Here is a 23,584-nt window from a genome sequence, read left to right on the forward strand (position 1 = left end):
AACATTTTTTTTTCTACTTGTAATTCAATCTAAAAGCACTTACCCTTTTCCTTCTGCAGATTTCATCTTCTCTTTCTCTCTATCTCGTTCCCTCCTTCAAAGCTGCTTTTTTATTTAAGTTCATAACCGCTCAAGCTCGACAGAACAAACTCAGCCTTTGCTTCTTCACTGTCCCAACAAAGATAATAAAAGGAAACCAAAAAAAAATCCAACTTTTTTTGTTTTGTTTATGCAGAACAACGAGTTATCCAAAAACCATGCTTTCAAGGGCGAGCAGTAGTGTCATTTGGACGGAAGATAAAGGAGATGAACACTCAGCTTCATGGACCAGAACCAGCACTAACAACAACAACAACAGTGTTGTAATGGAGAACAAAGAAGTGATGGGTTCTTTGTCTTCTTTCAAATCCATGTTAGAAGATGAATGGTACGTTCCGAATAACAGTATTTCAAGCCATCACCATGATATAAGAGACCTTTCATTTCCACCAAGTCTCGGTAACCATCAAAATAATACCTTGTTGCACTATCATCAGCAGCAGCATCCAGTGGATTCTTCCTCTTCTTGTTCGCCATCTTCCTCTGTTTTCAACAATTTCGACCCATCTCAGGTACAGTTCTTTCTGCAACCAAAACCAGCCTTGTCTTCACTCCTCAATGTCGTTTCCAATAACCCTTTAGACCACGGGTTTGATTTGGCTGAAATTGGGTTCCTTGACAACCAAGCAACAAATGCTAGTCCATTGTTGAACAGGGAAAATTCAGGGGTTTTGGGTGGTTTCACTGATTTAACATCTTGTAATCAGATAGATACTGCTAATTCGTGTCCCGAGACCCACTTCTCGGGTTCTGGGTTCGCTGGTTTTCAAGGATTTGTTGAGAATCCTGGGAATTCTCTGTTTCTAAATAGGTCTAAGTTGCTAAGACCGCTGGATAGCTTTCCTTCGGTCGGAGCACAGCAGACTCTGTTCCAGAAAAGGGCGGCTTTGAGGAAGAATTTGGCTGACAATGGAGGGAATTTCGGGGTTTTGGGTGGAGGAAAGATGAATGCTTCGAGTGGAACCGAGGGAGATAGAGGGAAGAAAGAAATGAATAAAGAGAACGAAAAGAAGACATTTCGCAATAGAGATGATTTCGAAGATGTGAGCATTGATGGGTCAATTTTCAATTATGATTCAGATGAGTTTACTGAGAATAACAAGGTTGAGGAAACTCTCAAAAATGGTGGGAGCACCTCGAATCCAAACAGTACTGTTAACGGAGGAGATCAAAAGGGTAAAAGGAAAGGGCTTCCTGCTAAAAACTTGATGGCCGAGAGGCGCCGTCGGAAGAAACTCAATGATAGGCTTTACATGTTGCGGTCGGTCGTTCTGAAGATTAGCAAAGTAAGAATGTTCCTTTCACTTTCGTTTTCATTTGTATCTCGTGAATGCAAGTACGAATTATCGTGTTGTTTTAGGTCCTTTGAAATATCAGATATGCAAACTTGTTTGTTTTCATGGTGTGGTATTCGTGTATTATGTGAATGAATGGTATCTTTTGCTTTTACATGCTCCCCCAAAATACTTAAGAGAAAGTTGCATTAATATCTCTCACATGGAGTCTGGTAAGAGCGCTTTAAATGTCGCCACAATTCTTCGGACTGATCGACCCGATTTCAAGAAGTAATTTCTTTTAAGCCATCAATAAGTGAAGCAGCAGCAGCATAGTTACAGCGTAGTAGCTACAATTCATGTTCTGTGCCGCACTCGATTCTCCTTCCTTTTCTATTGATGGTTACTTGCTTTTTATGTTCTCTTGCATTCGAATTGTTCGGGGTGATCGGTGGTTTAAATTCATGATACTGATGTTGAAAATATATGGCCATAGGCAGAAATAATCGATAATACTATGTTTCTGCAGTTCATCGATTGTTCAAAAGTATGATTTACATGTTGCTATTACTTGCAATGGAAGAGTTTTTGAGTTTCATATCCTCAGTTTTTGCTTCTTAGGAATGTATGATTAACATTGCCCTTTCTACTAATAGATGGATAGAGCTTCTATTCTTGGGGATGCCATCGAATACCTGAAGGAACTTCTGCAAAGGATCAATGATCTGCATAACGAATTGGAGTCAAACCCTGGTAGCTCTTCGCTCACACCTACAACTAGTTTCCATCCTTTGACGCCGACTCCAGCTACCTTTCCCTGTCTTATCAAGGATGAACTTTGCCCCAGTTCATTACCGAGTCCCAATGGGCAGCCAGCAAGGGTAAAAAGATACCTTCACCTTTCTCATATCGTATACCATTAGTGCATCATTGATTCCGGCATGCTTGAGCACCATTTGATGTGTGTATATATATGTAGGTTGAAGTGAGGCTGAGAGAAGGAAAAGCTGTAAACATCCACATGTTTTGTGGGTGCAGACCGGGTCTTCTGCTGTCCACGATGAGGGCTTTGGACTGCCTCGGGCTTGACATCCAGCAAGCAGTCATTAGCTGTTTCAATGGCTTCGCCATGGATATCTTTCGAGCCGAGGTACAAATCTCTGACTATCATAAACTTATCATTTGCTTTTAAGCAAGTTGTATTAAAGAAACAAATGAAAAGCCTGAACCATGTATTGCTTCAACCAGTGTTTATCAGTTTCTAATTATTCGCTGCAAACCGTATGCGGCAAACAATCCGACACATATTTGGACAACGTATGGTGGTATGGCGATATGAATAGTATGATCGTCCTCCAAGTCCCTTAAGTACATGGAAAAACCTCTGAAAAAAAAAAAACATGAACACATCCATATTTGATACTTGCACGCAGCATGCTCATTTTCTTATTTCAATCTTCCATCTTGTTTTTAGTTTCTGATAAATTCATGTTTTTTTTTTATTTCTGCATTTTCATTGATGTGTTCTTCATATTTTTCAGCAATGCAAGGAAGGGCAGGACATCCGTCCCGAGCAGATTAAAGCTGTACTTTTGGATTCGGTTGGCTTCCAAAACATGATTTAGGGTTCTTCAGCAACTCTATCCGAACAATAACCAACAAGGTGTTTACAAGTCCATTGTGCCGGAAAAAAGTTCAAATCATTATCGTAGGGAGAACAACATGAGAGCTTCTATATTAATTTGAACTGGTGGGAAACTCACCATTAACTGAACTTTTGGAAGGATTTAACTTGAGCTTTTTTTAAGAAGGTCTTTGAATGGATTTCTGGGTTTAATTATGATAAGCTTCTCATGACTGCTGCTTTTCTTTTTTTGGTTAAAAGAGCACATTCGTAAATTAAAATTTGGTTCGGACATGAGATAGTTGGCATAGTCAAGAAGATAAGATTCGGGCATGGCAAGAAGCTTCTTCTTCCTTGCAAATAAATTTCCCTTAGTCTCTTTGGAAATGGAAATGGTTTGCTTCCCTTAGTCTCTCCCACCTCTTTCTTCTTGACACATAATCTTGTTTCCACTGAAGCTGAAGAACTCCGGCCTTGTGAACCATCTGTTCCTGGTATGAGACGCCATGAAAACCAGAAAATGAAAAAGTTCCTAGAGAAGAAGTGTCAAGAAATCTGAAACAGTTAGATAGACTGCTATCGGAGATAGAGTTGATATGCTATCAGCTACTTCTCCAGTGGGAACAATAATCAAGGATGTGAGACCCCTTGGAGCTTTGGCATGCGGCTCATTAAATGGAGAGAAGTAGATGACCTTTTCCCTTAGCTGCGTACGTAGCTTTCGTGGTAATTGCATGCATGGTTTGCTTTCGATTTTTCCTTGGTTTAACTGACATTGAAGGCCAACAATCATTTGATTTCCTTTTCCAATGGGGGAGTGAAAAACATGAACATGAGGAGGGCAACTACCAATAGAATGATCTGTTTCCCCACAACCGGAACAAAGGGAGTTGATTCTCGCATAAGAGATAGGTTGCTTGAACCCTACCAAAGTTGCAAACTTTGGCAGCGGTTTATCAAGATTAAGGATGCGTTTAGCATTGCAAACAATTCATCGGGTAGTTCTGAAACTGAAAGCCTTAACATTTGGCATTTTTACATGCATGAACCCTTGACTGTTGGTGAAAATACTTTCGACTTGGTAAAACTGTAAACATTTTCCCACTAAAAACATGCGGGTAAAAGCGATTATTATTATAATAATTATCTTCAATGTATGGGTCCAGGTCTGATGTCATTTGATCCGACACAGGGCACTGCACTTCAACACTCGATTTTATGGAAGAAATAAGATGATCTTAATGTCAAATTCAGACCGTGAAAAATTAATCGACATTATTTCCCAGTAGATATTGACATCACTAATCGACCGACCACCATTGAAACGAGAATTCCACCAACGATGTCATAGTCAAAAATGGATTGCCCTACTTACCAAGCAGTTTACTCCATACAATGGATCTGGCTAAGGACCAAATAGTGAGTAGGCATTACTTGAAATTCACCAATTTTTCATGCTTCAATTGAAAAGACATTAGAGATCGGCTGTATTAACCTAATTACATCCACAGCTTGAAAAAAAAAACAAAGGGGGTTCAAACATCTTTGTACAAGGGGTAGTAGGGTTGCAAAAGCATCAAATTTCAGATTCAGGTGTACATATTTATGCAAATATAAAGAAAATACCATACCGCTACGAACTCCACAACATATCCAAAATCGGATCATAGCATTCATGCCAACTATATCGGATTACGTGGCGAACTCGATGCTACTAATATAGACAAACTTGCAAATCAGTTCCAACTTTAGTAAGTTCATGTTCTAACCAGCAGGAATGTCACTATTACAACTCCAGATTCCTCCACCAAAAACCTGAAACAAGAATAAACAAACAAGTTTACTACGTAGATAGATTTTAGACATCATACTCGAAATGACGTTATGGTACTTTTGATACCATTACAGTGAGGTTCATCAATTCTTAGCACTAGATGCTGATGGGCATTGCACTTCTTTTACACCATCACCTTCTGCAGGAACCGGATGATCGTTCACCTTTAAACTCAACGACCCTGGCTTCATTTTCTGGACCTCCTCCCTAGTGTAGATACCAATCTTGCGAACCATGGCACAAAACTCCCTAATGAACAACCAATAATAAAATAATCAGATGGGGGGTAAACCATCAAACATGCAAGGAGTGAATAAATTGGAAAGATGATGCAAGAAATTCTTACTGCCAAGGATCATCGCCTACAAGCATCATATCACCCTCATTGTCGGTATAAACAACTAGCCAATTCTTTTGAGGGGCCATTAATTCACCTCCAAACTCAAATAATTGATCCAGTTCGGCAATCAATTCGTCGTAGTTGTTGAATTTAGTGAGGTCCACAGACCTACCCAGAGAATTCCCCTGCATGAGAACCTGAAAATAAAAAATAACTTAAGCAAGTCCACAGCAGATATCATCACAGCAAGCTTAAACAATCATAAACGAAGAGAAAGAACCTTAGTACAACTCCTAGTTGAAGTAGATGGTTTGATTTGAACCTCCCTTGAATGGGGTTGACCCAGCTGAAATATTCTCTCCGGCTCATTAAAAGCAGATCGATCCTCTGCTGCCAACTGCGAGGTCCTTGGCCATTTAGACTTCTGATCTGATTCAAATGAATGAACTTGGCGCAACGCAGCTTTCACATTACCAACTGGCTTATTGAAGGCATTAACATGAGACACTGCGGGATCTGATGCACTAGAATTACTTATGAGAGGAATACCGAAGAGCTTGCAATTTCCTTCTCTAGACTTTCCATTATTAGGTTCTCGAACAAATGATGTTTTGGGCATCAACTCTCTTGCATGAACTGAATTCTCATAATAAGACGAGGTCGGGGGAGGCATCAACCAATTATCATGCGAGTGCTCAATCCTACGACCTTCAAGTACAGGGTAGTCACCAAACCCACTAAATCTACCATTTCCTTGTGACTGACAAGGCACATCAGAACCTTGCAAAGGTGGGTTTGCACTAGTGTCGGCTAACTTGAGTGAGAGACCAGAATGTGAGAGGGACAAAGAGCCAAGCTTTGCTTCTTGATTTAGTAAATTTTTCCCCATTGAATTACCAGGCATTGAAGATTGATCAACCAAGGACAGACGATACCCACAAGATGAATCAACATTTGACCCAAAGCCTGAGAGCAGATCTGTGTATGTTGGTTCATCCCTCCCAGAGGACATCCAATTCTCTGACCCAAATTTTCTTTCACCAGGGACATCATTCTTCACATCATTTGCTGAAGGTGGCCACATCACTGACTTTTCAGCAGTGTCGGACTCATTACTCTCAGCAAATGTTCCTCTCAAGGTCGAGAATTCTTGACCTTGCAAGACCCTTGAAAACGCACCGACTGGTAAAGGGTTTGCAGTAACCTTGGATGAACCTAAAAATGAACTTGGTCAATAGATCTTTCCCAGATAAGCTGTTACATGAAAATTTATTACAAACCCATTGCATGAAACAGGACTAATCACCTACCTTCCCTAGTAAGCACAGAAGAATCAGGGGATGAGGATACAGCCACAGATCGAGGCCTTTTTGGCCTCTGCATTGGAAGGGGATTCAGGGCAGGAGTCGAAGCTTGTTCAATTTTCCAAGGCGAAACTCTCTCGGGACGAGGTATGGTAGATGTTTCATCCCATCGCACCTACAGGAGAGAGATTAAAACATGGTTAAATAATTCCCGTAACTTCAGAAATACTACAATTTCTTTCATTATTCTCAAAAATATCAAACAATGATCAAATTAAATAAGTCTACCTTGAGGCATCTCCATTTTGAATCCTGCCACCTTTTTGGGTCAGAATCTTCAATTCCAACTATCGTTCCAGTAAACCTGCAATACAAAAATTTGAAAAGAATAATCTCAGCTAGTCATATCATGTTGGAAGAACTCATACCCTTTTAACTTAATGAACAATGCTTTCAATGTAGCAAGGAAGAAACGTGCCATACCTCTGCTCGGGAGATTCTTCACCTTCAAATCTCATTTTGAACCTCATCCCTATCGAGTAATTTTTCTTCACAGACTCCATGTACTGATCAAATGGAACAATAAATTCGGCTGGACTTGTCCTATAAGAGAAAATAGACGAGCTTAAACACAGGAAACTGCAACTAATTCCTTGTATCAAACAGAATTGCCACTGTTGAAGTTTTATCACCCGGTAATCAATTTTGAGATATTAAAGATATCATGGAACAAAAAATTACACAGCTTGTAAAACTGGTAGCTTTATCAACGAACCTAGGTTTGTAATACACAGTGAATATGGTTCTTGTTGTGTAGGCATGCCATGCTGTAGCAAGAACACCGAGATGCATGCTATGACTTGATATTACTGACGAAGGAACATTGCCCTGCTGCCTCAATGCTCGTCGCACACCAACTCGTAGTTCTCCACTCTCACCTCTATAAAATACATGTCATTTCCAGGGTTAAGCCCTTAAGCACAAGAAAAGAAATCAATGGTAAAACGTCATATTTCATGGCACATTTGAGAAAACAGACAAACCTTAAAAATATAAATGCATCCCCAGAAACCAGCTTCTTGGAGCTAATAAAAACACTCCAACCACTTTGAAGCAAGTGTCTACGTGGCTGACCTGGTATTAACACAGAAGAACCAAATTGTAAACAAAGGGATTTTTACACAAAAGATTCAACCGGTAAACAGAACATAACCAAGTAATAAAAAGACAAAGGCCACAATTTGAATCAAACTCCCCAACTCCGCTGCTCATTAATTACAATGCAGGAAAACTAATTAGGCTTAAAGAATTACCCCTGAAGATATGACGGAACCGCCACTCATTTCCATGCAAATCCTTAGTAACCAACTCCTGTGTTGGAGGTTGCAGTGACATGTCCTGTCAAAAAACAAGCACAGAAGAACCACAACCAAATATCATAATAACATAGTGGAAAGAAAACATGAGCTAGACATCTTCAGCAGATAGACACAAACCAATGGTGGAAGACATTCATCAGCATGACGTCTGAGAACTGAAAACCCGCCATGGGTGCTCGTATCGGAAGCCGTTAGGGTCTTGCAAAAGGAATGCACTTGGAACCGTGGGGGTTCAGGAATGGGAGACTCCTTCTCCACCTTGTTCTCATCTTGCTAGAAACATCACATATAGCAAAGAAAAAAATTAGAAACTCAACTCATAATCTAAAGCAACAAAGAACCAAACTTACAGTCGGTTCAGGAAGTAAAGTCACTTGCGCAAAAACCTCATCCGTTTCCGGTTCAGCCTAACAACAAAGAGTTGTTTTATCTCATCAGTAAAACAAAAACCAGAAGGGAAAAAAACAAATTACAATAAAAGAGGTGCAAGGTACCTTTAACTGCACGTTAATCACACGACAAAGGATCTTTGATGGAAGATTATGCAGTGGCATTTGTTGGTCCGATGCCTGATTAGTGGACGCCTCAACCTGTTCTATGTGACCTTGAGGGAAGTAGAACACGCGCTCTCCTTCGCGGGGGACCGTCACCAGAGGTCCAGCACATGCATGCCAGAGCTCCGTATACAAAGCCGTTTCAGGGTCTATGTTCCCACATACGAAACCAAATCAATATTAAACCGGCAAGGGCCAGAAAAGAGAGAGAGAGAGAGAGAACTCGAGAACAATAGTAATGGAGAAAAGGAAAGCCGGAACCAGAAATCAAAAGGAAAAAAGGGATAATACCTCTGACGGCAGCTGAACGAGCAGAATGACCATTCTGCCCTTCCATGGCGTTCCTAGCATCATTTTGCTCAGTATAACCAGAAGAAAAACTATCTCTTCCGTTAGCACAATTTCCTTTTATTGATACCTCCGAAGTAGTCATTTTTTTCAAAAGTTTTCAGCTCAGATCTCTCATTAAAACACAACCCGAACAATCTTCTCGAACTTCTCAAATGAAAACCAAAAACCCAACCCAAATTTCCAAACTATCTACCAGCAAACACCGTCGTTAAAACACTCTTCTGCTGCAACTTTGATCAAACCTGACGAAATTAAATTACCACATGCCTATATTTCTCTCAGCTCATCAAACAATCTTCTCGATTTTAGCACCAATAAATGAAAATCCACTTTTTTACCATATATAGTCGCTTTCTCTCTTCCACTTCAGCGAAACAGCACCGCAGCCTCTCTATATGTTTCTTCCACCTTCGACTGCAGCAGCAGATGAAAATCAGAACTTGTAAACACCCAGAAACCAAAAAAAAAAAACTTTTTTACCTAATCTCTATCTTTCTCTCTGTTTTCTCTTTCTCTCTCTCGTTTATCTGTGTCTGTCTGCGTCTGTCTGCATCGAGTGAGGGGTCGAGAGACTTAACTAAGGGTGAATCAAAACTGTGGAAGGGAAAGGACAATCATTTAAACCAGGGTCAATTTTTAACCCTACTGAAAATCGTGAACCGGCATTAACCGGTCCGGCTTCCTCTTGTGGTACCAGATACTCCCGGTGGACTTATTGAGATAGGGAATGGGGATCGGGGGGACCAGATATTAGAGGGGGAGAGGCAGGCAGATTGAGATTATAATAATTTAACTTTTAATTAAATGATAAAAAATGAAAATTCCATGGGTTAGTTAAATAAAGGCGGCTGACCCTTTGGTTTTCCCGTGACTTTACCGTCAAGTTGGGGATAAGAGGACAGGGAATTGTACTGTAACGGCGTTTGTCCAGACGTTAAATTTGTTCTGTTTTTACGGGGGGAGGATTGGAGTTTGTCGTGCTATTATTGGGCAGGTTTGGTAGGCTAGCTTCTCTTAGGGATTCTGGTTTCAGGTACGGCTGGTTGTGCATACTTAACACCGTCCCGGTGCAATTTAGCAAGTTTTCCTTTTGCACCTTTTCTCTCTCGTTAGCTAATGAAAAATAAATGATTATTTGAAGGAGTTTTCTTAAAAAAAGAATATTTGAAGGAGTTAAATTGAATTGAATTGAATTAGTTGAGTTGATCATGTTTATTTGAATTTTCAATTGAAATTATTAGATTTAATTTAAATTAAATATATTTTTTAAAATTATAATTAATATAATATTAATTAATTCTTATTTAAACAATTCTTTTTAATCATATCTGAGATATATATTCACATTTTTTACAATAAAATATTAATAATAATATAAAATAATTATTAATTTTCTTTCATATTTTATAATAATATTAATTCGTTAATTAATCCTTATTCAATAAAATATTACATTAAATATAACGTTGACAAAATAATTTCATTCCTACCATGGTAACTTTCTTTTAGAAATCTTCCATTGCAATAAATTACCAAAAATTACCGTGTAGTTTTTCTAAACATACTATAGCGTATACTTGTTAATAAAAATTTGAAATATTATAAATTTATAGTAGTGCTTATTGTTATTTTCCAATAAAATACTGCTTCATTAAGTGGAAGAAACGAGAAATTGAAAGGCAAGTCACATGTAAATACAAATGTGTTAGCGGGAGCAGTAGAATGGGACCCGCGTGTATTGTCTAAAGCAACAAATGGTGAATCTTTGTCCGATAATTTAGAGAAAATAGTTTCAGTGACCAAAAATGTTTTATAATATATAATTTTAATTAATTTTTTTTTGAATTTGTCAAAATGACTAACTAAATCGTAATACGATCGATAATTCGCAACGCGATATTCGGTATCGCAAATCAGTTTCCAGATTCGCAACGTGAACTTCGACTATCGCATTGCGATTTATTCCAAGTTCGTTGCGATAGTCGAAGTTCGCGTTGCGATTTATTTCAAGTTCGTTGCGATAGTCGAAAATCGCAACGACTGGTGGTATTGCATTTGTTTCTTAAGAATTTTATCTAAAAAGATAGTATTCGCGCGGACCACGACCACGACCACGACCATGACCCGAGACGAGACGAGACGGACGGCGGCGGCGGCACGCGAGAGTCCCCTTTGTTCTCTATCACTCAACAAGGAAGTGGGAAAACCAAGCCTTAAATATCATTCCCAATAGTGTTTCCAATACTATGTGGGATTGAGCATTATCAACACTTGTTCCCAATACTATGTGAGATTGAGCCTTAGAAAGTGATATTATTTTTGAATGTTTTGCTTAAAATTGCAATAATCGCGATTGATTGTAGGTTGACTTTTAATTATGACATATTTAATCGTATAATACTAATGCAATTGGTTGCTGATTCAGTTGTTTTAAGGTGCATGATTGTTAATTATTTCTTGAATAATCACATTGTATTAGAAACAAGTGTTGGTAATGCTCAATCCCACATAGTATTGAAAATACTATTGAGAATGGTATTTAAGGCTTGGCTTTCCCACTTTCTTGTTGAGTGATAGAGAACAAGGGGGACTCTCGCGCGCCGCCGCCGCTGCCGTCCGTCTCGTGGTCGTGGTCGTGGTAATACGTGTCTTTGACACGTCCGCGCGAATATTATCTTTTTAGAGAAAATTCTTAAGAAACAAATGCAATACCACCAGTCGTTGCGATTTTGGACTATCACAACGAATTTGGAATAAATCGCAACGCGAACTTTGACTATCGCAACGAATTTGGAATAAATCGCAACGCGAACTTCGACTATCGCAACGAATTTGGAATAAATCGCAACGCGAACTTCGACTATCGCAACGAATTTGGAAAATCGCAACGCGAACTTCGACTATCGCAACGAATTTGGAATAAATCGCAACGCGAACTTCGACTATCGCAACGAATTTAGAAAATCGCAACACGAACTTCGACTATCGCAACGAATTTGGAAAATCGCAACGCGAACTTCGACTATCGCAACGCGAACTTGGACTATCGCAATGCGAATATGTAAAGCGCATTGCGATAGTCCAAGTTCGCATTGCGATAGTCGAAGTTCGCGTTGCGAATATGGAAACTGATTTGCGATACCGGAGATCGCGTTGCGAATTATCGATCGCATTGCGATTTAGTTGGTCATTTTGGCAAATCCAAAAAAAGTTGGTTAAAATCGTATATTATAAGACATTTTTGGTCACTGAGGTTATTTTCTCGATAATTTATCTACGGGAAAAAGAAAAAAAAAAGGAAATGTTAAACTAAAGTAATTTTTTGGCTGAATTTTTCAAATAATGCGCTTGGAAAAAAATAATTCATCGGATAATGTTGTGTAGGAATTATTTCGTGAAATATGACGAATGCTACGATATACCCCGAAAAATGTGATGTCGTCCCAGCGACCCAATCGAGCCCCTCAACGACGCATTGGCGTCGATGTGATTGCCAAACCATGCGTCTTCCCCATTGCCCCTCTCTGCATGCAACGTCCTAACACCCAAAGTAAACCCCTCGAAGACGCATGGCTTTCCATTCATCTTCCCCATTCCCCTGCATGCAACTTGGCCGAGAAACCCCTCGAAGACGTATAACTTTCCATGTGTCTTCCTATCCTCTCTGCATGCAACCTGATTGGTAACGAAAACCATTCGAAGACGCGTTGTATGCATGTCGTCTCCCAGTGCATGCATGGCAACCCTTGCTGCGAATTAAAAGGCTTAAAGGTTGCGATAATGAAGGGGCTTAGGGACGGTTGGAGAGTTGGTTGGAGCTAATATGGGGTTAGTTTTTTAATATATATGTGGTGTAGGGAGGGAAGTGTAACGCGGGAGTGAAATAAATAAGAGGAGAATAAATAAGAGAAAAGAGGAAGAAAAAATAAGAAGAGAAAAAAGTTAAAATCGATTCTCACTATATTATTCAACAAATTCAGTCCGGTTAGTTTTTTTTTCAAAATCTAGATGATAAATTTTAATTTGTTCAATTTACTAAATTGATTATTTCATTAATTAATGTTGTTTAGTTCGAATGAAATTTAGTTTAAAAATAATAAATTATCTTGAGTTTAACTTTAAAAATAAATTAGGTTTAAAGGAGAAGATTCATACAAGGTAATTTTGTGTTGTTATTATTGTTTTTTACGATTTTTTACTTGTTTAAATTAAATTAATTACATAGTGTAGATTATTTTTAGATGCACGGATATATATTGCTTTTGTATGTAACTTTAAATGAGTTAAATAAAATGTAATCTTTAAACTAAAATCATTATAATATTGTCATTATTCAACATTTCATGTAGTAAACCAATACGTGCAAATTAGATGCATGGATAAATATTGCTTTTTGTATGCAACTTGTAAATGTTTCTTATTTATATTGAATACTTAGCCGTAGTTAGTAGTATTTGTTTCTTTATGCAACATTTCCCTCTCAGTAGTAGCTTTTTGTGTTATTAAATTATTAATGTGATTAAAATTATTTTTTCTACAAATTCGTTGAAATGGCAGAACAAAATCAATTACTTCATCTCGACGCTCAACATATTTCGAGTCATTTGGGAGAGGCGGTGTTATTATTATTTAATAAAATATTATTATTTGAGAAAATATTATTAGTAAATGGTAGAAGTTTATTTTATGATTAATTGATTAATTTCATGAATATTATTATTGTAGGAAGACGAGCAGCGAGTCATCCGTCATCGGATCAACATTCTTGCTAAGCCACACCCTTTGATTGAAGATCACCTGGAAGAGGCTGGATTTTTTTATGTTACATTTGTTCGGGAGTATAAGTTGGTCTCAGGTTTGATAAGTGCATTGATTGAACGTTGGAGGCCATAAACACATACATTTCATTTTCTGTGCAGTTAATACACGATAACCCTAGAAGATGTGGCATTCCAACTCGGGGTTCCAACAAATGGGATGTCAGTGGTGATGAGAAATGATTACAATAACATGGAAGCACTTTGTAATAAGTTTCTTGGGTAGACGGCGGTAAACCCATATTTGAAATGGTGGCGTTTGAGGCTGCCTTGGTTGGAGAATCAATTTAAACTCCAAGAAAATAGTACCCAATAAGAAATTGTATATACAACTCGAGCATATATATTGCAGTTGATTGAGGGAGTTTTGATGTCGGATAAATCTAGTAATATGGTTCACACACAGTATATCTTGTTTTTGAGAAATTTTGAGAATACACGTCAGTACAATTGGGGATCTGCGATATTAGCGTTCTTGTACTGTGATATATGCAAGGAATCATATTAATACAACAAAAATCAGTGGATGTATGATGTTGCTACAATCTTGGGCTTGGAAAAGACTCCCATTTTTTACACCGATTAGTCGAATGGTGATTGACTTTCCTCTTACCGAAAGATAATATTTTTTCTCTATTTTAATTTAAATTGTTAATTAGAATTTATTTATTGTGATTAAAAAGAAGTAACGAATATTTTTTATGATTTACAGATGGAGTCATAAAATATAAAATGCGGGACTAGTGCATAATAATATCAAAGAGTTTTGATTGAAGATCGACATTTATAAAAAAATAAGGTATATTTTATAACATATAATATAATATAATAATAATGTTATTTAAATTAATTTAAATTAATTTATTTAACATTATTTATTTATTTATATTTATTTCTTTGCTTATAATTTTATAATTTTGCCTAATGAATTAATTTTTGGAGGCCTAATTTATAATATAAATCTGAAATATTATTTATTTATAATTTTCTAATTTCGCATCTAATTAATTTTTATAAATATTAATTTTACAGTTTATTTGGGCTGTACATGGAGCAAGAAGTTTTAACTTGTGTGACGCTAGAGCTTTTGGAGGGTTGTGAAACATGGGGTGATGTTACATCATTTATTCATTTTGCTTTTGTTGAGATACATTTTTCAGATCGAGTGTTGAGGCAGTTCAAGTGCCACAATCTATTGCGCCCATTCCATGGGATAATTACCCCTTGCACATATTAGGTGGACGGGGTAAGCACAACATGATTTGGGTTGCGAAGCACGCTGACTACATTAATGCTTGGAACAACAGAGCTTCATATGTGCCACCTCTTGATCCAATACAAGATGATGAATTTAATTTTGAGACTCCGACTTTCCTTCAGAAGTAATGGGATCATGAAAAATCGTACCTGACGACATAGGGAGAAAGGAAACAGTTTAAAAAATATAAGAAAAAAATTTGTACAACCGATAAATTTATACCGAGTGGAAGTGAGAGCTCATCTCAACATCATGAAGTGGAAGCAACACAACCGTTTGATGATTTTTTTGTTACAGTATACATGCCAGAGTAGATACATCCTCATGCACCCATCTACTATCCCATGTTTGAATCGATGTATGACTTTGAGCAAATGGCATCTATGATGTCAAATACGACTATTTGCCAGTCTACGTTTCCAGGAGGGATGAAATAACAAAGTGGTGGAATGAGATAACATAGTGATGAGCATATATTTACAACACTAGCTGATATGCTCCCAATGAATGAGGATGATGAGTACCATATTCCTGAGCAACCGCAACAGCCACAACACATTAGACGTTTTCCTCGACATTATCATTCCACAACACCCCGACATCGACAAGAATTATAAACTCGATTGTTATTCGTAAAAAAAATATTTAAATTTTATTCTTATTATATTTTAAAAATAATATAAAAAAGTGACCAAATTGATTAAATTCGAAGATTTATTTGAATATTAAATTAATTTTAATTTATTAAAATGAGGACTAAATTGATAGAATATATAAGTAAAAATTACCAAATGTGTAATTATATCAATTTGATTAAATTTTAAAAGTTAAGACGAGATAAAATATACGTGATGAATGTTAGATAATAATAAAAAATTATATTTTTAATAAATAACAATAAAATATAAATTGATAGAATCTATAAGTAAAAATGACCAAATGTGTAATTATATCAGTTTTATGAAAATTTAAAAGTTAAGATGAGATAAAATATATATATTTTTATGTTAGATAAGAATAAAAAATCAAATTTTTAAATAAAATTAAAATATATATATTTTAATTTAATTTGATGATAAAATATATTTAATAAGTTAAGATAAAAATAAAATATATATTTTCAACTTAAAAAACATAAATTATTATACTAAAAAATACATAAATTATTATAAAATAAAGTTAATTATTATACATAAATTATTATAAAATTAAGTTAATTATTATAAAATCAAATATATAAATAAATTATTATAAAATCAAGTTAATTGTTTAAAAAAAATTAAATATATACATACAAATATATATATGATCACTGGTGAGGTCTATATCTTGGTAGATTTGGACATTTATTTTTTAATGACCTTCACTCCTATATAATTCACATATCTTTATTTGACTTTTCTCTCTAGCATGGAAATCCATACTGGTATGAATATGATTGGACTCAAGCCGACCATTTGGACATATACAAAGCATTAGATTTGGCAGTCACTCATCGTGATCCTTTTTTGGCCAATATGATTCATTTGGGATCTGTCTGAATGCATAGATGTAGACATTTAATATCCTATGTAGGTGAAAGCATTCATCAACATAACTGTATGCGCTTACACCTACATACATACATGCATCAACTGCATAAGCACATGGATATCTTCATGACTGAAAGTGACCACAATCACACCATTTGTGTCTTAAATCAACTTTAAATGTTTGGTATTCCCCTCATTCGTTGCGGTGTATGCATGACATAACAAAAGTATGATCAACTCGGTCGAAATTATGAACAAGCATTGAGGTTGCCAATCGCTTGTTTGCTTCCATTGCTTTCACCACTGTATGAGCCTAAGTTTGATTGATATTTATGAGACATTCAATCTCTTTTCCTTTATCGGATCGTACCTTAGGCAACATAAAGTGTGTCTCATTCACCACACTCGTTATTGGGAGATGACATGTACCTTTTAGTATTGAATTAATGGCCTCAGCAAGGTTTGTGGTCGTGTATATATATCGTGGACACTCGTCGTATGCTTGCGACCATTTTTCTCGCTTTCGAGGCCCACTTCCAAACACGCTGATCGTCATAAAATACCTTCAAATTCTCCAACCTCTTGTCGAAATTTTGCCAGCGTAGTTCGTATCATGTTTCATTATATATATATTGCGTTAAACCTCAATTAAAACCCCACATAAATCAATACACAAATGTTGAAAATAAAATTTACTCATGCTTATTATCTCGCTACAAATGTGAGTATTATAAAACTGATCGATACTATTCTTACCAATATGGCGGATACAAAATATAGGATATGGATGCGGAGGTATCCAATGACTTTCTGGTCGTTAAATTACCGCCAAAATACATATTTCTTGATCGGATATCAAGCAAGCTCCATCTTCTCGAAACGACATATTGACGTAAATTGGTCAAAAAGAAATCTCATGCCTTTGTTGTCTCTCCTTCAACAATAGCGAATGCAATTGGAAAGATATTTCCTTCACCATCTTACGTAACTACCATCAACAATACATGTTTATATTGACTATAAAACCACATACCATTTACTTGGACCATATATTTGCAAAATGGAAATCCTTCTATGTATGACTTGAATGCCCAAAAGAGTCTATGAAATATTTTCTTCCCTGAAACAAGTTGACCTTCTTCGTCATATGTAGGCATAGTTTGAGACTTCACTATGGTTGTAACACCCCCAACCCGAATCCGACCCGGATTCGAGTCCAAAGTGCCACAATGACTTTTTAAAATAGTTTCGCTAACAATTTGGTAAAAAATTTAACTCCACAATTCAAAACAAATGAATATTTTTCATTAATTTAAAATATATTGTTTTTACAATACATATTAGAGCATATTCAACTCCAATTTCTTAGTATATGCCAACTAAATTGAATATAACAAAATACACATAGTTCAAAATTATTTTTTGATCTGAACTTCGTAAAGGAGATATTGATCTGTCTTGCTCATCTTAGCTTCTCTTTTCGTTTTCCGGAACCTACGTGTGAAACACTTACACGCTAAGTCAATGACTTAATGAGGCATAAATAAACTTAAATATAACATGTCATTACTATTTCCTACTATGCACACTTCATGCAATCATATTAAACTATAACTCATTTTATACATCAGAATATAAATACATACATATCTATATCATTTCATTATTCTTATTAATATTCTTATTATTATTTATATTTATATTTCTTAGTCACATTCTCTTGTACCTAACAATCTAAACATCATAAAATAGGCATATCATTTCACAACGAGTACACATAGCATCATATCAATTGAATTTATTTATTCTCTTTAAAAGCCCATGTATACTTCTAAGAACTTAAGGTATGCGAGTACAATGAGGTTGTGCACAATGTTGTCACCACAGGTCATATAAATGCACCGAAATGCCACGTAGAATTGCACCGAAGTGTCTCGTAGAATTGCACCGTAGTGCCGTATAAAATGTCCATAAGGACCACATAGAAATTCCTTAAGAATCATATACATATTCCAAGGACCAATTATGTGTCTCAAAAGACCCCATAAATGTTCCAAAAGATACATATATATCCCGAAGGACCGTATAGACCCTCGACTCTTGGCATGCCAACTATACCCCTAGCTCTCTTATCACGTAACATGGGAATTATCATTTATGATAGTTCATATCATTTATTTCACATAAACATATTCATATCACATATGCATATAATCACATAGCTTATATAACATTTTCGTATAATTAAGCAGATACTCCTATACACATTTTAGTATAATTCACATATCATTACAATATATCTTGCATGTCTGTATAATCACTTATGTTTATATTTCCTAGCTTATATATTATTCTCATATTATCATATAGATCAGTATTACTTATCTTATCTCACTTCTTAGTTAATCATATAATTCTATTTTACTAGTTCACCTAAATTATCACACAATCATATACTTGCCTAGTTCATAATCATATTGTTTATCTCACCTTTTCACATACCTACATAACTCATATTTTGTTCTCTTAGGTTCACATAGATCGCGTAACATATATGACTTATATCACATCCTTTATATACTAGTTTAATATATTTACTTAGTTCAATTTCATATAACCTATAACCTTCTCATATTACTTCATATATCTTTACCGTCTAATTCATATATCATAGTTTCATTTAAGCACCTACATTTTCCCATATAGTTTATATAATCACATAAGTCTATTATATCATTTCATATAATTTTAATTCCTATAACCGGTACCTTGTTATCATATATATATATATATATATATATATTCACATTTCACATGTTTCCCCTAATTCACTTGGTCGATAACACATAGCTTATATCATTTTCTCTTGTTATTTCCTAAGTCCTTATTATTTACATAATTCATGATCATAAAAGTTTTGTAATAGAGTCACGTCATCATATAAATCATATCACATAACAAAGCACGTAACAATACATATTTACATACTAATGGTTACCAACTGTACTTATTTTTATGCATTCATAAACTCAAAATATATAATTAGACTCCTCGCAAGTCTAATTTCCATATGATTATATACTATAATATTATGCACTCACCTGGCCTCACTAGTCAATACTGCTTTCATATTGTTGAGTTAATCGATCGACGAAATAGGCCAAGAGGGGGGTGAATTGGCAATAAAAATTTTGGTGGAAGCTTTTGCAGAAAATTGAAAATATTTACACATCGATTTAGAATGGTTCGACTTTCTCAACCAAAGTCTACGTCCACTACCTTACCTATCCACACTAAGGATTTTCCACAAAAATTCACTAATTTGTCTTTCTTTTGAGGACAAAGAGTAACCTTACAAATCCCTTAAGAATTATACCCCAAATTCTTGAGAACACTCTCTCCCAAATAGAACAATACAAAATTTGCAAACTTACAAGGCAAGATGTTTGCACAATTCTAGAATCAAGAAAGAACACTCAAGAATAATACAATTGAGCACAATAAATGTTCTTGGAAGCAAAAATGAATATTGAATGAAATAGGATTGAAGATGCTCAAACTTGAGGTTTGATGCTTTCTCTTTGATTCTCTCTTAATTCTTGTTGATTGTTTTTTCTTGTTGTTCATCAATGACTTCTAAGCTTGTTTAAATACTTTTTCAATTGATTCTGAACATTGGGGATGATTAGTGGAGTTAATAGAGCTGTTTAAGTGTGAAAACAATTAATAAAACTATTTGGAGCGTGGGGGGAATCGATACTCCTTCATAGGGAATCGATTCATGCAGTGTAAAAATTCAAATATTTCGACCGTTAAACAGAGGGGGGATTAGTACCCCCTAGGGGGAATCGATTCCCTCCGAGTAATCTGTTATTTCTCGGAGCTAAAACCTTTAAGGGGGAATCGATTCCCTCATTGGGGGAATCGGTTCCCTTTGGGAAATCTGCCTATTTTGGTTTGAGATTTATTAAGAAATGTTTTTTTGGATCGATTAAGGCTCGAAATACTTTGTAAATTTGTTTAAAAGATTTAAAACATATTTTTACACTTTATTAAGGATTAAAATGAACTTTGAATGACTTGGAGTAATATTTTGATATTTGAATAATTATATCGAATATACTTAGAAAATCTTTTGTAAGATCTTAAAATTCATTTAACTTAATTTGTTATATCGAAACATCAAAATGTTTTCAACAATCTCACACTTTTTGATATAACAAAACACTTAAGTAATTTTAAGATTTTCTTGAAAATAATTTTTAAAATCAAAAATTGAGTTTGAAAAATTACCCCCTGAAAAATTTCTCCCCCTTACTCTAACACTTCTCCCCTTTTTTGTTAAATCAAAAATACTCTAAAACTTTTTAAACAATGTTTTTGAAAAACTTAGCCAATTAATAATTAGAAATTTAAAGCTTAAGCTGCTAAGATCACAATCAAGAGAAGACATTAGCCATTAGTTTTATAATCCAATATTCATAAACGATGTGACATGGCAAAATTGGTCATATATCTACCATGATGTAAATTATGCACGGAATAATAAACATTAAGCTCAAAAATAAAATTCAAAAAGATGAAAAATATATAATAAGTTCAAACCATTCAAAAATATCCAAAACATAAAAATCCAACATTCATATCAAATTCAAACATCCAAAACATTCAAAATGTTAAAACAATAATTTCTAAGCACATTCTAAGAGTACTAAAGCACGACAAGAATCAAGCATCTATAGGTGGATCGGAGGGAGGAAAATGAGCTCGCATTGCGGCCATCTCATGTATGAGCGCATTAATACGCTCATTTATTGTTGCGTTGTTCGCGAGCATCTCCCGGAGAATTTCCAAATGTTGAGCTCCCATAGTGGACAAATGGGATTCTATGGAAGAAAATCGTGACTCCATTGATGCATACAGGAAATCAAATGTGTCCATAAAAGAGTGAAAATATGGAGGCATTTGATCTTCTCGTTGTGCTTGTTCTTTATACTGCTCCAGCTCATCGTCGACTTCGTCAACTCCTGGAGCTTGCTCACTGGTACGAACCTATTGACCAGTCTCTTCACTTATCATCCATCCCGATTTTGTTAAGGAAAAGAGATTGATTTGATTTTTGAGTGGAAAAGAGGCATCAAGACCAACCCTAAGCTCGGCTTTAGAAAATATATTACTCAGAATACAACCGTAAACTAGAGATGAATAGAGTTTCATATTAGGAACTAGGTTTATGATTTCAACAATTTCGGCAAAGATAATCTGAGTTAGGTTTATTTTAAGATTATTTTGAATACAATGTAGCCAAAAAAGATCCAATGCTCGAAGAGTGGAGTATCTGCCTCCGGATGGTCAAAACCACCAAGAGATCATTAGATGAAGGAAATGATCATGGAGATCTAAAACACTCGCACTATTCCTTCTTTTATAATGAGAACATACCGTTTGTTTTTCATTGTCTAAGCTTTCATTATCTAATCCTAATGCGTTGGCTATGTAATCCGGGTCAATATAAAAGAAATTTCCTAGAAAATAGGATCGAATTCCTATGGTTGAGATTTTAGCATGGTTTTGAATGCAAACGACATTAGAATAGAAGATTCGAATGAGTTGATGATAAACTATTGGTTCATGTTCAAATAATTTATCAAATTTCCACTCTCGTATGGTATGAAGATATCGAAAATTTATATTTAATATTGCTCAAAGAGATGGGATTCTTTCTTCCCGAATTTTGTAGGATTCAAAATATTGAGAATACTTAAAGAGGAGATTTTGTCTACGACCTGGTTCATTGAAGCACGAATTAAGAATTGTCATATTTGGATCATCAAGATTAGGATTAGGAATTTGTTGGATAGGAGGTGGATTTAGAGGTGAGTTTGGTGGTTGGTTTGATCCACTAGAGGATGACCTATAACGTTTGTGAGACATGACTTAAGAAAATCAAAATAGAAAGAGTAACCTGCAATTTTAAACACATGTATGGAATATAATCAATCCCAAAACTCAATTGAGTCCGCAATATTTCAAGGTTCTCTAAAATAATCCTAATGGACAATTTTGAAAACTAAGTTTGAAAACAAGGTTTGAAAGTCAATATACGTAAAGTTTTTATAATTAAATCAAAACACAACAATTTGAAAAACAAAACAATCATTTTTTTTAATTTCGAAAATCTCAAAATTTTGATCAATTTTGTGTCTTTGATGAAATTAGTTGTAGATTATAGTTCTAAATCAATATATAAGTAATGCCCAATATTTATTTCAACCTAGAACTAATTAAAACTAGTTATATGTTCAAAATCAATAAAATAGTGGGTTTAGAAAGATTACCTTGAAAATTGAAGATTGAGTAGATTTTGATGTTCTTTGCATGATTTTAATGATGCTAGCAGGTTTAGGAGATGAAATATGATGAAATTTCGATTTGTTTTTGATGATTTTGGTAAAAGAAGAGATTTAGGGAGAGAAGAGGAGTGAAACGGTGAGAGAGAGAGTAAGAGAGGGTTTTGAGAGAAAGTGATATTTGGGCATTTATTAACACACCCCGTGGGGGGTATCGATTCCCTACAGGGGGAATCGGTTCCCATTCAAAGGGGGAATCGGTTCCCCTTCAAGGGGGTATCGAGTCCTCCTGCTCCAAAATTTAAAAATCTGTATTTTAAACACTCAAAATGCTAAATTAATTTGCTCTAGTGGTATTGGCAACTCATACATTGAAAATTAATCATGTTCAATCAATCAATTTTATCCTTAAACTACATTTGAACATAAAATTAATTTTCACTAAGAATCATAAAACTCCCCCTAACTAATAGCAAAGAATGCAATCAAAATTATTATTATTATAAGCATTTTTCATTTATTCTTAAAAGTGCTAAAATTAATTTAAACACTAAGTGAAGATAGGGCAGTTAAACCTAATTCTCTCCTAAGAGTCCAAAATCTTTCTTTGTCTAAAGGTTTTGTAAATATATCCACTAATTGGTGCAAAGTATCAATAGATTCTAGAACTACATCTTCCTTAGCGACATGGTCTCTAATGAAGTGATGTCTAATTTCAATATGCTTAGTTCTAGAGTGTTGGATGTGATTTTCAGTGAGACAAATAGAACTAGTATTGTCACACTTGATAGGAATGGTACCTACTTCAATTCCATAATCAAAAAGTTGTTGTTTTATCCATAAAACTTGTGCACAACAACTACCGGCT

At 35.3% G+C, this 23,584-nt stretch overlaps 2 protein-coding genes across 3 annotated transcripts; one reads left to right on the plus strand and one right to left on the minus strand.

Moving 5' to 3' along the window:
* Positions 1–3,035, plus strand: LOC120140852 (transcription factor ICE1-like). The gene is made up of 4 exons (XM_039155849.1): positions 1–1,385; positions 2,030–2,254; positions 2,353–2,523; positions 2,915–3,035. Exons 1-4 carry the CDS (start codon positions 258–260, stop codon positions 2,996–2,998), a joined length of 1,608 nt encoding a protein of 535 aa, XP_039011780.1. The 5' UTR covers positions 1–257; the 3' UTR covers positions 2,999–3,035.
* Positions 3,036–4,723: 1,688 nt separating this feature from the next.
* LOC120140851 (auxin response factor 2-like) lies at positions 4,724–9,203 on the minus strand. 2 transcript variants are annotated; one of them, XM_039155848.1, is made up of 14 exons: positions 8,700–9,203; positions 8,349–8,557; positions 8,205–8,261; positions 7,972–8,127; positions 7,789–7,873; positions 7,519–7,609; positions 7,251–7,415; positions 6,959–7,078; positions 6,764–6,839; positions 6,482–6,650; positions 5,452–6,386; positions 5,178–5,368; positions 4,898–5,080; positions 4,724–4,812 (listed from the first exon to the last, which is right to left on the minus strand). In XM_039155848.1, the coding sequence occupies exons 1-13, from the start codon at positions 8,839–8,841 to the stop codon at positions 4,915–4,917; spliced, it is 2,562 nt and encodes an 853-aa protein (XP_039011779.1). In that variant the 5' UTR covers positions 8,842–9,203; the 3' UTR covers positions 4,724–4,812; positions 4,898–4,914. The 2 variants fall into 2 exon arrangements, with proteins under 2 accessions (XP_039011779.1, XP_039011777.1); XM_039155846.1 differs by having other exon boundaries at positions 4,730–4,829; positions 4,892–5,080.
* Positions 9,204–23,584: the final 14,381 nt, after the last annotated feature.

Source organism: Hibiscus syriacus, unplaced genomic scaffold (assembly GCF_006381635.1).
Source record: "Hibiscus syriacus cultivar Baekdansim isolate YM2019G1 unplaced genomic scaffold, ASM638163v2 tig00110788_pilon, whole genome shotgun sequence".
NCBI classification, from domain to species: Eukaryota; Viridiplantae; Streptophyta; class Magnoliopsida; order Malvales; family Malvaceae; genus Hibiscus; species Hibiscus syriacus.